The following is a 15,224-nucleotide window of genomic DNA, read 5'->3' as shown; positions in this document are numbered from 1 at the left end:
AGAGCCAGCCTTGTTACACTGTGTCACGCTGAATATCCCCGAGAACTATGTTAAGGGTACACGTGTCTGTGGAGTGCTCAGCCACATGCACGTTAATTTCAAGAGCAGGCTGTTCCGTTGATCGGATCAACTGGAAACCTCGAAGTCGTAAGCGACGGAGTGTCAACAACAACAACAGATATACATGAATAAATAGTTGTGTTCAACTGGTACATATTTCATCGACCGTGAAATAATGAACGGTAAAGTCGACCTCGGCGGAATTTGAACTCAGAATGAAGAACGAAATGTTGCTAAGCATTTTGCCCAGTGTGCTAACGATTCTGCCAACTCACCGCCTTTATATATTCATATATTGATTTTAAATTTTGAAACAAGGCCAGCAATTTCGAGGAAGGCTGTAAGTCGCTCAAGTCGACCCCAGTACGCAACTGGTACTTATTTTATCGAAAGGATGAAAGGTAAAGTTGACCTGGGCTGAATTTGACTAACAATTCTGCCAGCTCACCACCTTAACTAACTTTAAACTAATAACCTTAAATCAGCATGTGTGTGTGTGTGTGTGTGTGTGTGTGTGTGTGTGTGTGTGTGTGTGTGTGTGTGTGTGTGTGTGTGTGTGTGTGTGTGTACTCGAATATACATACATATTTTCTTTTGAATATATTCATGCGTATGTTTTAGGATTCGATGATTATCTGGCTATCATTTCTAGCAATTACAGCGGTCTCGTGCAATAGTGTTCGGTTGTTGCAATCTATTTTTATTTCTTTGTACGCGAAAGTAGTTGATTAACGTATGGATGAAATTCACGAAAGTCAAGAAATAATTTTAATACATACACACATATATACATACATACATATATATATATATATATATATATATACAGGGTGTCCACAAGGTCTGGGTACATGGAGTAAATAAAATCATAACATAAACAATTAAATATAAAGTATATATATATATAAGACCCCCTTCAGTCATGGCTGATCATGGGATTGCACCTAGAATGTTAGCCACCCAGGCACAAGTCCGGGCAAGGTTGTTTATGGAAGACCGGCAGTCACCCATGCATACCAGCCTCCCCTCTCCACGCCACCAGTGTTATTTATCCAAGGGAAAGGCAAAAGAATCGATACAGCTTGGCATCTGTGACGTCGCAACTCATTTCTACAGCTGAGTGAACTGGAGCAACGTGAAATAAAGTGTCTTGCTCAAGAACACACACACAGCCCGGTCCGGGGTTCGAACTTACAACCTGACGATCGTAAGCTCGACGCTCTAACCAGTGAGCTATGCGCCTTCACTATATATATATATATATATATATATACACACACACTTATATACATATATATATATATATACATACATACATACATACATACATACATACATACATACATGCATATATATGATTATAATAAGAGCTTAGATCGAAATTTTCTAACCTATATGCTGAGAAATAGACGCTAAATCGCATAAAAATCCATGACGGTAAAAAAAATTATTAATTGTTATAATCTATACTATATATAAAACAGATGTGTGTGTAATCGCTTTTCACGTGAAATCGACTTCACCAAATGCTTCCATACTTGTAATGCATGAATAATTTGACCTCGGATAAATCTTAGGCTCTTCATTTGATTTTTTTAATTAAAAATAAATAATATTGCTTTATATTTAAGATTATATTTAAGATTCACTTCTTTAAAAAGGTTCCTCAATGTCAACTTCCGGTATTGACGTAACAACCGGAAAAAGCTTCACTTTCTATTTTGTGTGTTCGTGTGTATGAGAGAGAGAGAGAGAAAGAGAGAGTAAATACTACATACACACCGCTCTTTCACTCTGTCTCACACACATACACACGCACACACACACCTTGACTCACTCACACTCTGTCTCTTACAAACACACACATACATAAATGTATACAAACATATTTACAAAGACACACGTGTGTATGCGTGCGTGTGCGTGTTTGTAAGAGACAGAGTGTGAGTGAGTCAAGGGCTGTGTTGTCATATGCATACATCCAAAGATGTATGTATATTTATGCATGTACGTATACATGACAACAAACCTCTCTCTCTCACTCACACTCTGTCTCTTACAAACACACACATACATAAATGTATACAAACCTATTTACAAAGACACACGTGTGTATGCGCGCGCGTGCGTGTTTGCAAGATACATAGTGTGAGTGAGTCAAGGGCTGTGTTGTCATATGCATACATCCAAAGATGTATGTATATTTATGCATGTACGTATACATGACAACAAACCTCTCTCTCTCACTCACACTCTGTCTCTTACAAACACACACAAACATAAATGTATACAAACATATTTACAAAGACACACGTGTGTATGCGTGCGTGCGTGCGTGGGGGGGGGGCTCCACAATCGCCATTTATTTCAATTACTCTTCTGAGAATATTCACGTAAATCATTTTTTTCATTGAATTTTCATCATCATCATCATCGTTTAATGTCCGCTTTCCAAGCTAGCATGGGTTGGACGATTTGACTGAGGACTGGTGAAACCGGATGGCAACACCAGGCTCCAATCTAATTTGCCAGAGTTTCTGCAGTTGGATGCCCTTCCTAACGCCAACCACTCAGAGAGTGTAGTGGGTGCTTTTACGTGTCACCCGCACGAAGGCCAGTCAGGCAGTACTGCCAACGGCCACGCTCGAAATGGTGTATTTTATGTGCCACCCGCACAAGAGCCAGTCCAGGGGCACTGGCAACGATCCCCATTTTAATTTTCGTAAAAGTTTCCAAGTAACAATGAGGATTTTTGGCACATCTTCAATTTTCCCCATTCATGAGAGGCGCCCAGCCATCATTCATCTGAGAGTCCATCTACAGAATGTCCTCAAATTTCTATACAGCATATTTTGCCTTTTTTTCTTCAAGTATATAAGCAACAATTTCATTCCCGAGCAACGCCGGGTGCCTCTGCTAGTTATACATATAATGTCACCTTAATCAATTTCCTTTTATATGCTTTCACTGATAATTTTTTTTTTAATAACCTTTATCCTCTATCATATATATATACATTCATATTTATATGAATGTGTGCGTGTGTGTCTGAGCGTGTGAAAGTGGGGTATATATATATATGAATGTATACAAATGTGAGAAATTTGGTCGGTGAATTCGTGTTTGCTTTTTAATTTTCCAAAACACACATTTACCGTAGAGACACTACTTAACTTTTCCAAGTTTTTATTTATTGCCATCAACCAAACCTATCAATCATTTCATTTGTTTATTTTTATCAATTAGTAGATGTATTATTTATTTAATAAAGTCCTACACAGAAAAGAAGTTTTATTTATATACACGTAGCTACAATACAGTTATAAACGAAATTATAGACAGAGCGTAAACGGGACTAACCCTGATGTCAAGTGCGCTGTCGTTAGTATCTCGTCTTCTTGTTTCAGCCGATCTCGAACGACCTCAAACGAATGACAGCCAAGACACCTATACAAACACACAAATGCATCCGCCTTCTCTCTCTCTCTCTCCCCCTCTCTCTCTCTCTCTCTCTCTCTCTCTCTCTCTCTCTCTCTCTCTCTGAATACATACTTACGTATATACTTAGATACGTACGTACATACATACATACGTGCATACATACATACGTATAAACTTATGTATTATACATACGTATGTATTTATACATTTAGTAGAAGTTACATATATTAATTTCACATTTTTGCACAAGGTCAGCAACTTCGGTGACGTGGCTAAGTCGATTACATCGACTCCAATATTCACCTGGTACTTATTTTATTGACCTCGATGGAATTAGAACTCAGAACATAAAGACGGACGAAATGCCGCTAAGCATTTCGTTCGGCGTGTTTATGATTCCGCTAGCTTGTCGCCTTTGAAGTTACATATATTATCAGTCGATCATTTTGATTCGGCTCCAAACGACTTTCGTGCGAACTGTTTAAACTGTATATAATTATTCATGTAATCAGGGTATCCTTGGTCTGAAGATTAGCTAGCAGATTACTCTCCGTTTGGATAATTACTACTTCCGAGGGTTCCGCTAGCTATGAAACATATGTAGCCTGGATTTTATCTACTACATTCCCTAATTTTGTATATATATATATATATATATATATATACAGAGTGCGGTGAATAAACTGTTGTCTAAATTACGCAAAAATGGAGATAACACTGACATCGCATTTTAACAGATACACTCTTTTACTCTTTTACTTGTTTCAGTCATTTGACTGATGCCATGCTGGAGCACCGCCTTTAGTCGAGCAAATCGACCCCAAGACTTCTTCTTTGTAAGCCTAGTACTTATTCTATCGGTCTCTTTTTGCCGAACCGCTAAGTTCCAGGGACGTAAACACATCAGCATCAGTTGTCAAGCGATGGTGGGGGGACAAATGCAGACACACAAACACACATACATATATATTTACGACGGGCTTCTTTCAGTTTCCATCTACCAAATCCACTCACAAGGCATTGGTCAGCCCGAGGCTATAGTAGAAGACACTTGCCCAAGGTGCCACCCAGTGGGACTGAACCCGGAACCATGTGGTTGGTAAGCAAGCTACTTACCACACAGCCACTCCTGTGCCTATGTTTACCAAACTTACATAAAAATATCTTTAAATAATAAAGAGTAAATTTATTCAATAAAATCGCCATTGGCTTCCTTTTTTCAATAAAATCGCCACGGCCTCCAGACGACTTTGCAACCTCCTGCAACACTACTGGATGCTCTCCTTGTTTAAGTTGGTGAATGCTGCCATAATTGTTGCCTTCAGTTCCTGTTTAGTGTTACAAGGAGTTTTCTGAAGTAAACAAACTCTTAGAACCAGCTAATATTTCATCAACGAACCACGCACGAACTACATAGGCGTACAAAGGCTGGGCGAGCGTATACGAACGGACGTCTAAATACGCAAACACCTTTTTTTCTGAACTGACTTCTATTCACCCAATGATCTGAAATTTGAGCAATAAACCACGAGCAGATTATGCACGCTTAGAAATAACTGGGAGAACGATTACAAGCAGTTCGTTAATGTCTATGTATGCATTTAATGTAGCTTGCGAATTTTCATATTTCATGTAGAAAGCAATATTTCTCATAACTTTTGCTAAGACATAACCATGGAGACAAAGCCATGAGGAGAAAAGAAACACGCGCGCGCAAACAGGCGCATGCAGACAGCCGCGCACACACGAATGTATGTATTTATATATATCTGCTATTAAAGGAAGGACAAAGAAAGCACAGTTTCACACTTTTATATGGTGTTTGGATGTGGCTGGGAATAAATTTCCTCTATTTATATGTATGTTAATTACCCTTGTAACGAACAGTTTGATTAACGAACAATGTTCCGGAACGGCTTATGTTCGTATATAGAGACCTTACTGTATACATTTTGATATATTTATGCTCAGAACTGATTTTTGGACAATTTAATATTTAGGGTTTGTGAAATTTGATTTGCAATCACCTGACATAGTGTCATTGAGCGAGTTTATTTTCCGTTTTACTTTATTTTACTTTTTCCTTTTTTTCCAGATGACCCCCTGTGCAATTCTTATCCTTTCGGCCTCAATCGTGACCCTGCAAATTGCAGAAAGTTCATTCCCTGTTTCAATCACACATCATTCCCATCTATGGCCTGCCAGGATAACTTAATTTTCAATGTGCAGCTGCAACGTTGTACAACTCTGGGCACCACAGCTTGCAATCAAAATAACCCAACCAATAACAACAATAATGTTTAAACGTAAGTATTTTTCATATTTTTAAAGACCAAACAAAGCTACGAAAAGGCATATAAGACAATAATTACGAGGGGATACTGAAAAATACTTGGTTTTGGGTAAAAGAAAAAAACAGGACGATCAGTTAATCATGATTTTATTGAACATATTCCCCTCTCAGATTCACACACTTATTGCAATGGTCCTTCAGTTTTTCTAAGCCCAGTAAAAGATCTCAAGAGGTTGCATCTCCAGTCAGTCCTTTCGCGAGACCCTTAAAGCCAGTAAATTTTCAGTACTCCTTCGTAAATAGTTACGATATTAGATATAGCATAACTGATGAGGCCCAATGGGATCAAAATCATAATGTTTCTGTAGACAGTATGTGCTTTCTTGAGCTAAAGATGAAATATAATAGTTAGAGTGAGGAAAGCCAATGAAATAGATATTAAGATCTACAGTGTGCGACAAAAACCCTCCAAGGTTTACCATTCTAAATTAAAGTTTTGAGAGTCTAAGCACACTATGCAACAATTCATAAGATCATTGGAACTAAAACAAAACGATAATATATCAGCTACATAAAAACCACCATTATCATTACTTTTACTTCACTATCATCATGGCAATGGTGATATAAAATGTGGGAGGTTTTTCCGTCGCACCTGTATAATACGGAGACTAAAGAGATTTGTGACGTCAGGGTAAGGCTGTACATTAAAAGAAATTCATAGTTAACAAAATATCGAAACTAGCTGTGTCTTTTATTTATCAGAAGTTTATGTTTTTTTTCTTCGACACTTGCCCCAAAATAAATATTTGATTTGTCTTAATGACAAAACCTAGTTAGTCCTGTTGGGTGGAAAAGAAAAAGAATTTTCTAGTTCAGTTATTGATGTTGGAGACCTGTCTAATTTATATTACTTTATTTTATATTTCTCTAATGTTTACTTACCTAACGTTATAAATAAAACGTGTTTGTGTGTTTCTTTGTTTCTGTGTGTGTGTGTGTGTGTGTGTGTGTGTGTGTGTGTGTGTGTGTTTGCTTTTCCCTGCTTACCAGTTGAAAGCTCAAACCTGATACATTACATCCGAGTTCAACTTGACATAATAACGTATTTAAATAAAAACGAGAATAAATATACAGATAGAAAGCTGTGACTAAATGAGTAATGCCAGTGCTAAATTTAAAACTAAATTTTTCATTTATTTATACATTTGAAATCAATATAATTGAATGACAAGCCAGTGAATTATGCAGCAAAAAGATTTATATCATAATAATAATAATAATAATAATAATAATAATAATAATAATAATAATAATAATAATAATAGGATAAATAACATCCAGAACAAAATTAAAAAAAAGAGAAAAGATTTATCGATTCTCAACGAAATTAGTAAACAATCAACACTACTAAGTAACAAGAAGAAAACAAAAATACTGTACAAATACAGCATTACAGAAAAAGACTTACCTGAGGCAAAAGAAAAACTAAAGCAAGACATCCTTGCCAAAGCACAAAGGATCCGCCGGTATGAGAAACGCCAACGTTTCTTTGAACAAAACAAACAGTTCAAATCTAACCCCAAAAAACTCTACCAAGAACTGGGTAAAAATAAAATAGACATTACTGCAGCACCAACAGCAGAAGAACTAGAGAAATTCTGGAAACAAATATGGTCGGTGAAGCAACAACCCCAGAAAAGGACCATTAAAACAACGAACTTAGCACCTGAGCAACTCTGGGCCCCTATAACAACTGAAGAGGTAACCCAGACACTGCAAAGACTAAGCAACTGGAAGGCACCTGGACACGACAAAATCCCTAATTTCTGGTTAAAGCACCTGCCAGGAATGCATAAAAAGCTGGCAGAAAACTTTAACAACATACTAGCAGATCCAGAGACAATGCCTGAATGGCTCACAAAAGGGAAAACCATTTTAATCCCCAAATCCACGGAAACGGAGAAACCACAAAACTATAGACCTATAACCTGTCTCCCTACGATCTACAAAGCCTTTACTGCAATAATATCGCAGAGATTGAGTAAACACCTGGAAAATAACAACCTGTTTCCAGAAGAGCAGAAGGGATGCTGCAAGGGCTCATACGGCTGTAAAGATCAATTATTGATCAATAAAGCCATAACTGAAGACAGCCGCAGAAAGAAGAAAGGCCTCAGTATGGCCTGGGTGGACTACCAAAAGGCTTTCGACAGTGTTCCCCACACATGGATTCTGGAAACACTAGCCATAAACAAGGTGGCACCAATTATCATAAAATACATAGAGCACTCAATGAACAAATGGCAGACAGTGCTACAGCTCCAAACAAAAGAGGGACTTGTGAAAACGAAAGCCATCCCCATTAGAAGATGAATATTCCAGGGAGACACGCTCTCTCCACTCCTGTTCTGCCTGGCACTCACACCTTTAACCGAATTGCTGAATAGAACTGGATGTGGTTATAAATGCTACGGAAAAACAGTCAGCCACCTTCTATATATGGATGACCTAAAATTATATGCAAAAAACGACAAAGAGCTAGAAACACTACTACAGACAGTACACAGCTTTACCAAGGTAGCAATATAACACTAGATAAAACCAATGAAATAAGAGAACTAGACGAAAGCCAACCATATAAGTATTTAGGAGTCAATGAACTAGATAGGATACAACATACACAAATGAAAGAAAAATAAAGAAAGAGTACTATAGACGAGTTAGATCAATACTAAAAACAGAGCTCAATGCTAAAAACAAGATAATGGGTAGCAACACTTTAGCTGTCCCAGTTATAAGCTACAGCTACAACATCCCTAACTGGACACTAAACGAACTATGTAAAATAGACAGGAAAACAAGAAAAATAATGACAGGATATAGGATGCACCACCCAAAATCTGACATAGAAAGGCTATATATACAACGCACAGAAGGTGGCAGGGGTCTTATACAGTTAGAAAACTATTATAAAATAACCACCATAGGACTGCAAAAATGCCTACTCCAGAAGCAAGGGAAGCTAATACAAATAGTCACAAAACACGAGCAAAACAAAAAACTGTTTTCAGTATTTAAGAAAGCTAACAAATACAAACAAGAAATCAAAGTACCTAACAAATACGAAGAAGAAGAAGAAACAACAAAAGCTATAAAACAAATGAAATCCAAACTAAAACTAGAACAGCAACGGACCATGATAAAACGATGGCAAGAAAAGCCCCTACATGGTAAATACTGGGCTAAACTAAATGCGAAAGAAATAGACAGAGAAAAATCCCAGCAATGGCTGAGAAGCTCAGGACTCAAAGCAGAGACTGAAGGATTTTTAATTGCTGCACAAGACCAGAGCCTCCCCACCAGAAATTACCAAAAACACATAATGAAAAGAAATATAACAAGTAACTGTAGAATATGTGGAGATGGACAAGAAACAATAAATCATATTATCTCTGGCTGCCCAGTCCTGGCTAAGAAGGAATATATTCACAGACACGACAGAGCTGGGACCTATATACACTGGAAGCTATGCCAACACTATGGAATAACAACGGAAAAAAGATGGTATAAACACACGCCAGAAAAGGTCACAGAAAACGAGAAAGCAACCATACTCTGGGATATGCCAATACACACAGATAGAGAAATTAAGGCCAATAGACCAGATATAGTTGTCAAAGATCATGAAGAAAAAAAATGCTTTCTAATTGATGTATCAATACCAGCAGATGACAACGTTTCTAGAAAAGAAATGGAAAAACTTTCAAAATACAAAGACCTGGAAATAGAGATAACTCGAATGTGGAATCTAAAAACAAAAACAATTCCTATCATAGTAGGTGCTTTAGGTATAATAAAAAAATATTCAGACAAATACATAACAAAAATACCAGGACTTACAAATATATATAACATACAGAAAATTGCACTACTGGGTACTGCACACATTCTACGCAAAACACTTTCAATACAGTAAACATAAGAGCACCACAGCAAACCACAGCACATACCCAAGGCGCACAGAGCTGCGCTCCGTAGTGAAGTGAAAGCACGTTATAAAAATAAAACTACTGAACAATAATAATAATAATAATAATAATAATAATAATAATAATGATAATAATAATAATAATAATAATAATAATAATAATAAGTCAAACATAAAATAATAATAATAATAATAATAATAATAATAATAATAATAATAATAATAATAATAATAATAATAATCAATGCCTACCTACACCAAAGATCAATGCCTACCTACAAAGAACTACCAGGCCAACACCCAAGATCAATGCCTACCTACAAAGAACTACCAGGCCAACACCCAAGATCAATGCCTACCTACAAAGAACTACCAGGCTAACATATTAAAGAACGGCAGCTCCCCATTATGTCGTATATGCCAACAACAAAATGAGACCATCGATCATGTTGTCTCCATGTGCAGTCTGCTTGCGCCTACAGAGTATCTCAACAGGCATGATAGAGCTGCACAATATATTCACTGGCTAATATGCAAAAACCTGGACTTGCCCCATGATAAAAACTGGTGGGAACACAAACCACTCCCAGTACTTGAAAATGATCACATTGCACTCCTCTGGAACTTCACCATTCAAACTGACAGAAAGATAGACGCAAATAGGCCAGACATCATACTGAAAGACTTCAGACAAAAATCATGCCTCCTCATTGATATGACTGTCCCAATCGATATAAACGTATCTTTCAAGACCTACCAAAAACTGAGCAAATATAAAGATCTTGAAATAGAAATTAGCAAAATGTGGAATCTGAAGACGAAAACAATACCTATTGTCATAGGTGCCCTGGGAATGACAGCGAAACGGGCTGATTACTACCTAGCTCAGATACCAGGAAACCCCAAAATGGCTGAAGTTCAAGAGATAGTGCTCATGGGAACTGCCCATATCCTACGTAAAATACTGTCTATGTGATCTCAAATTTTAAAGCAAACACATAATTTTCTTATGGTTTCTTAAACATTCACTTGAACAAAACTGTACAAATCCAAATATATGGTACCCTAGGTATAACACCTACATGAACTTCTAACTTGTTGTCTCTTGAAATCTCTGGGTGAGACTTGGATCCAACTTGTACAAATGCAAAGCAAAAGTCAAACATAAAATAATAATAATAATAATAATAATAATAATAATAATAATAATAATAATAATAATAATAATAATATTATTATTATTTTAAATTCTTCTCTCCGCTGACTTACGTTCCTCATATCTGAGAAGTCATTCGAATATAATATAAAATTGTTAATTATGTAATTTAATTTTAAAGTACTGCTTAAGTTAAATATAAAGATATTTAACTTCTTGAAATATCAATTTGCTCGAGTCATTTCAAAATGTTGCTTCTTTTATCATTGTCTTCATTGCTTTTCTTACGCCATTTCGTTTTACCTATCCGACGTGTATCCTTGTAATGGAACTTCAACAAATTTAACGTCGTTTTCTGCACTAAACTAAGTTTCAAACTTTGTCTGTCCAAAACTTAGTCCCAAGAGTCCATGCTTGCTGCCAGACAATAAGTTAGCTCTTGTTTCATACGTTGTGAGTATAAAGCTGCCCTTATATAAGTCCCAAGTCACTCTGGTAGTGGAAACGTTTAAGAAGTATATCATATATAATGCATGGACTCAGTATTTCTTAAAGCTTTACTCAGTATTTTCTAAAGTTTGATATGGGTTTAACGCGTGCAGTCTATGTTCAGAGTGGAAGATGAATTGTTGGAGAATAGGAATGGGTGTAGTGTGAAGTTTTTGTTGGCACTCCGTCGCTTACGACGTCGAGGGTTCCAGTTGATCCGATCAATGGAACAGCCTGCTCCTGAAATTAACGTGCAAGTGGCTGAGCACTCCACAGAAACGTGTACCCTTAACGTAGTTCTCGGGATATTCAGCGTGACATAGTGTGTGACAAGGTTGACCCTTTGAAATACAGGTACAACAGAAACAGAAAGATAGAGTGAGAGAAAGGTGTGGTGAAAGAGTACAGCAGGGTTAGCCATCATCCCCTGCCGGAGCCTCGTGCAGTTTTAGGTGTTTTTCGCTCAATAAACACTCACAACGCCCGGTCTGGGAATCGAAACCACGATCCTATGACCGCGAGTCCGCTGCCCTAACCACTGGGCCAATGCGCCTCCACCGGAAGCTATACTAATAGTCATTAAAGAGATAGCAAGCGAGTAAAAGAGAGGAAGAGAGAGAAAGAGGGGAAAGAGATTGAGAGAGAGATAGAGAGAGAGATAGAGAGAGAGAGAGAGAGAAAGAGAGAGAGAGAGAGAGAGAGAAAGAGAGAAAGAGAGATAGATAGAGAGAGAGACTGACAGACAGACAGAGACAGACAGAGACAGAGAGAGCGTGAGATAGAAGGAGAAAGATAGCAAGCAACCAGCCTGAAAGTCGGGCATGCGAACTAACAGAGATGGGGGAAAAAGAGACAGACAGAGCAGGTCAGAGAAAGCAGGAACGAGACAAAGAGAGAGAGGGGTGGGGTGAATCAAGATAGAAAGAAGATTCAAAGTGATTCAGTTAATTATGATTTCATTCAGCATATTACCGTCACAGATGCACACATTGCACCGATCTTTCGGTTTTCTAAGCCCTGTTAAAGAACTCGGAAGATTGGGCTTCCAACCAAGTTTTTCGCTATACCCTTAAAGCCAGAAAATTTTCAGGCCCCCTCTTATATACAGTTATGTACCATCACTCTCTCTCTCTCTCTCTCTCTCTCTCTCTCTCTCTCTCTCTCTCTCTCTCTCTATCTATCTATCTATCTATTTATCTAACTGTCTGCCTATCTATCTATCTTTCTCTCTCTCTCTCTCTCTCACTCTCTCTCTCCCTCTCTCTGTATATATATATATATATATATATATATATATATATATATATATATATATATCTGTTCTGTCTGTCTGTAGGTCAGTCAGTCTGTCTGGGTGGCTGTCTATTTGTCTATCTATCTATCTATCTATCTATCTATCTATCTATCTATCTATCTATCTATCTATCTGTGTGGATGGCTGTTTATGTTTATATGTATGTATGCATGTATAGTGATAATAATAGCGATACAAATAATTTGCTTGTTTGTTGGTTGGTTGGTTGGTTAGTCATTTGGTTGGTTGGTTGGTTGCTTTCTACAGTCGCGCGTTACATCTTATAGAATGAAAGAATGACAGAGAGTTAAAATAAAAGGTGTAGAATGGGTGCACATACTTATTTCAGTGGCAGGCCATAACTAAAGAATGCTAGTCTTATAATATCTTACGCGCTATTATTCGCTGCTCTATCCACTTCGAGATCCACGATTAAAAGCCATTTATTTTTATATCTGTCGAAATTTATAACCTCTTATAACGTCATTAGTTTGCAATTCTCACAGGTAAGAACAAAGCTTCTAAGATGGATGGCGAAATTTTGAATTGCTACTTTGGTATAATGGTAGAACGTTTATTACAGACATAGTAGATCTAGGCTCGAGTCCTAGGGGCAGTATTCGTTTTTTTTAATCCTTTTCCATCCCAGAGGTTTTTAAGCCAATGTTCGGGCCGCTAAGGCGGCGAGCTGGCAGAAACGTTAGCACGCCGGGCTTAGCGGTATTTCTTCCCGTTCTGAGTTCAAATCCCGCCGAGGTCGACTTTACCTTTCATCCTTTCGGGGTCAATAAATTAAGTACCAGTTACGCACTGGCGTCGATGTAATCGACTTAATATCTTTCTCTGTCCTAGTTTGTCCCCTCTATATTTGGCCCCTTGTGGGCAATAAAGAAATAAGAAACGTTAGCATGCCGGGTGAAATGTTTAGCGATATTTTGTCTGTCTCTACATTCTAAGTTCAAATTCCGCCGAGGTCGACTTTGCTTTTAATTCTTTCGGGGTCGATAATTTAAGTACCAGTTGCGTACTAGGGTCGATCTAATCGAATGGCCCCCTCCCACAAAATTTCGGGCCTTGTGCCTAGAGCAGAAAAGAATATTCTGGCCATCACTTTCTAGTTTTGTATAATTTTAATTTCACCGTTAAAAACGATTTATTTCATTTATCTCGAATTTTCCAATTACTTATGACGTAAATATTCTAATACCTTAAAACAATTTTTCTTTCATTATCATTCCAGGTTTTAAGTAATAGAAATAACCAAAGATTTATGGAGGAAACAATTGAAAGATGGAAGAAAATGGACTGGAATATTGACATTTCTTTTTAAATAACTTTCATCCATTTAATCTCAAAAGAATTCTAAATAACCGAAATCTAAATTCTACAAAGAAACAATAAAATATAATAAATGTAGTGTGTAAATTGGATATTGTCCCATTTGATATTAAAGTTATAAGTCTGATATCAAATGTTTATGAGATTCTTTACGTGTTATATTTTGATATAATGCACGTCGCATCATTGTTGCAATATTATTGTGAACTTGCTGTTGTATTTATATCAATATTGTGTTTATATCTTAGGTGGTTCAGTCATTGGACAGTGACCATGCTGGGGCACAACATCAAAGTGTTTACTAAATACTTTACTATCAAGCAAGCAATGTATAGTTCCATAGTAAAAAGATACAAAAACAAAACAATCTGTAAAAACACTGAAATAAAGGCAAAACAGAAGTTCCTAGTTACGTCTTAGCAGGAAGATAAATCGTAGTTCACTAAAAATAACGAATGTATCGCATGATGCACTCGTCCAAAATCTCTGCATCAGAGCACTGAGAGCTTCTGACTCTCATAACCACACTTTTAAAACTGGTTATGATGGCTAGTTATACAAGATTAACTATGTTACAGAACTATTCAGAACATAGTTACAGAACTATTCCCAATTAGCCTTTAAAAGCAATTTAGTACAACGTTCTGCTCTGCAGTGCAGACACCACATCTTTCACAGCCTTTTTATGGGGGTCTTTGATCTTCCAACTATCCTCCATTTGATATTATAGTTCAGATGTAACTCTGAAGAAAGGGGTTGGAAAATATTTTGACGAGCCTCATTTTTATAATGTTATATGACAGGAGCGTTTCTATGCTGTGCCGGAGTTAGGTACTTTTGAGTTAGCTTCTGTATTCTAAAGGCGGGCCTCCGCTCTGTGGGGCCCATTCAGCGGTAGTATATTGGTATATCTACACAAGCAAGCTGCCTCTATAGAATCGTGTTTCTCAAAATCATACAACGATAACCACATTCACTTGCGCACACACACGCACACACACACACACAAGCACATACATACACGCATTTATACATTCGCACAAACACACACAACATGCCACAAACTTTCAAACACATAAGCCTATATATGTAAACAAAGACAGAGAGAGGTGAAAACCAGAAGGGGAGGAGAATACAGGTAGGGAACAGCAAGAAAGAGAAC

The 15,224-nt window shown here is 37.3% G+C and overlaps 1 protein-coding gene across 1 annotated transcript in view; it reads left to right on the top strand.

Moving 5' to 3' along the window:
* The window catches only part of LOC106872969 (uncharacterized), a 17,303-nt gene extending 3,103 nt beyond the window's left edge, over positions 1–14,200 (top strand). The window contains exons 2-3 of the mRNA XM_089353491.1: positions 5,597–5,807; positions 13,965–14,200. Of these exons, the coding sequence (XP_089209617.1) occupies positions 5,597–5,805 (209 nt within the window). The 3' untranslated portion in view covers positions 5,806–5,807; positions 13,965–14,200. The remainder of the gene's footprint in view (positions 1–5,596; positions 5,808–13,964) is intronic.
* Positions 14,201–15,224: the final 1,024 nt, after the last annotated feature.

The sequence above is a fragment of the Octopus bimaculoides genome, chromosome 6 (assembly GCF_046866305.1).
Source record: "Octopus bimaculoides isolate indiv1 chromosome 6, ASM4686630v1, whole genome shotgun sequence".
Classification (NCBI taxonomy): Eukaryota; Metazoa; Mollusca; class Cephalopoda; order Octopoda; family Octopodidae; genus Octopus; species Octopus bimaculoides.
This window is presented reverse-complemented; position numbering and strand designations above follow the sequence as displayed.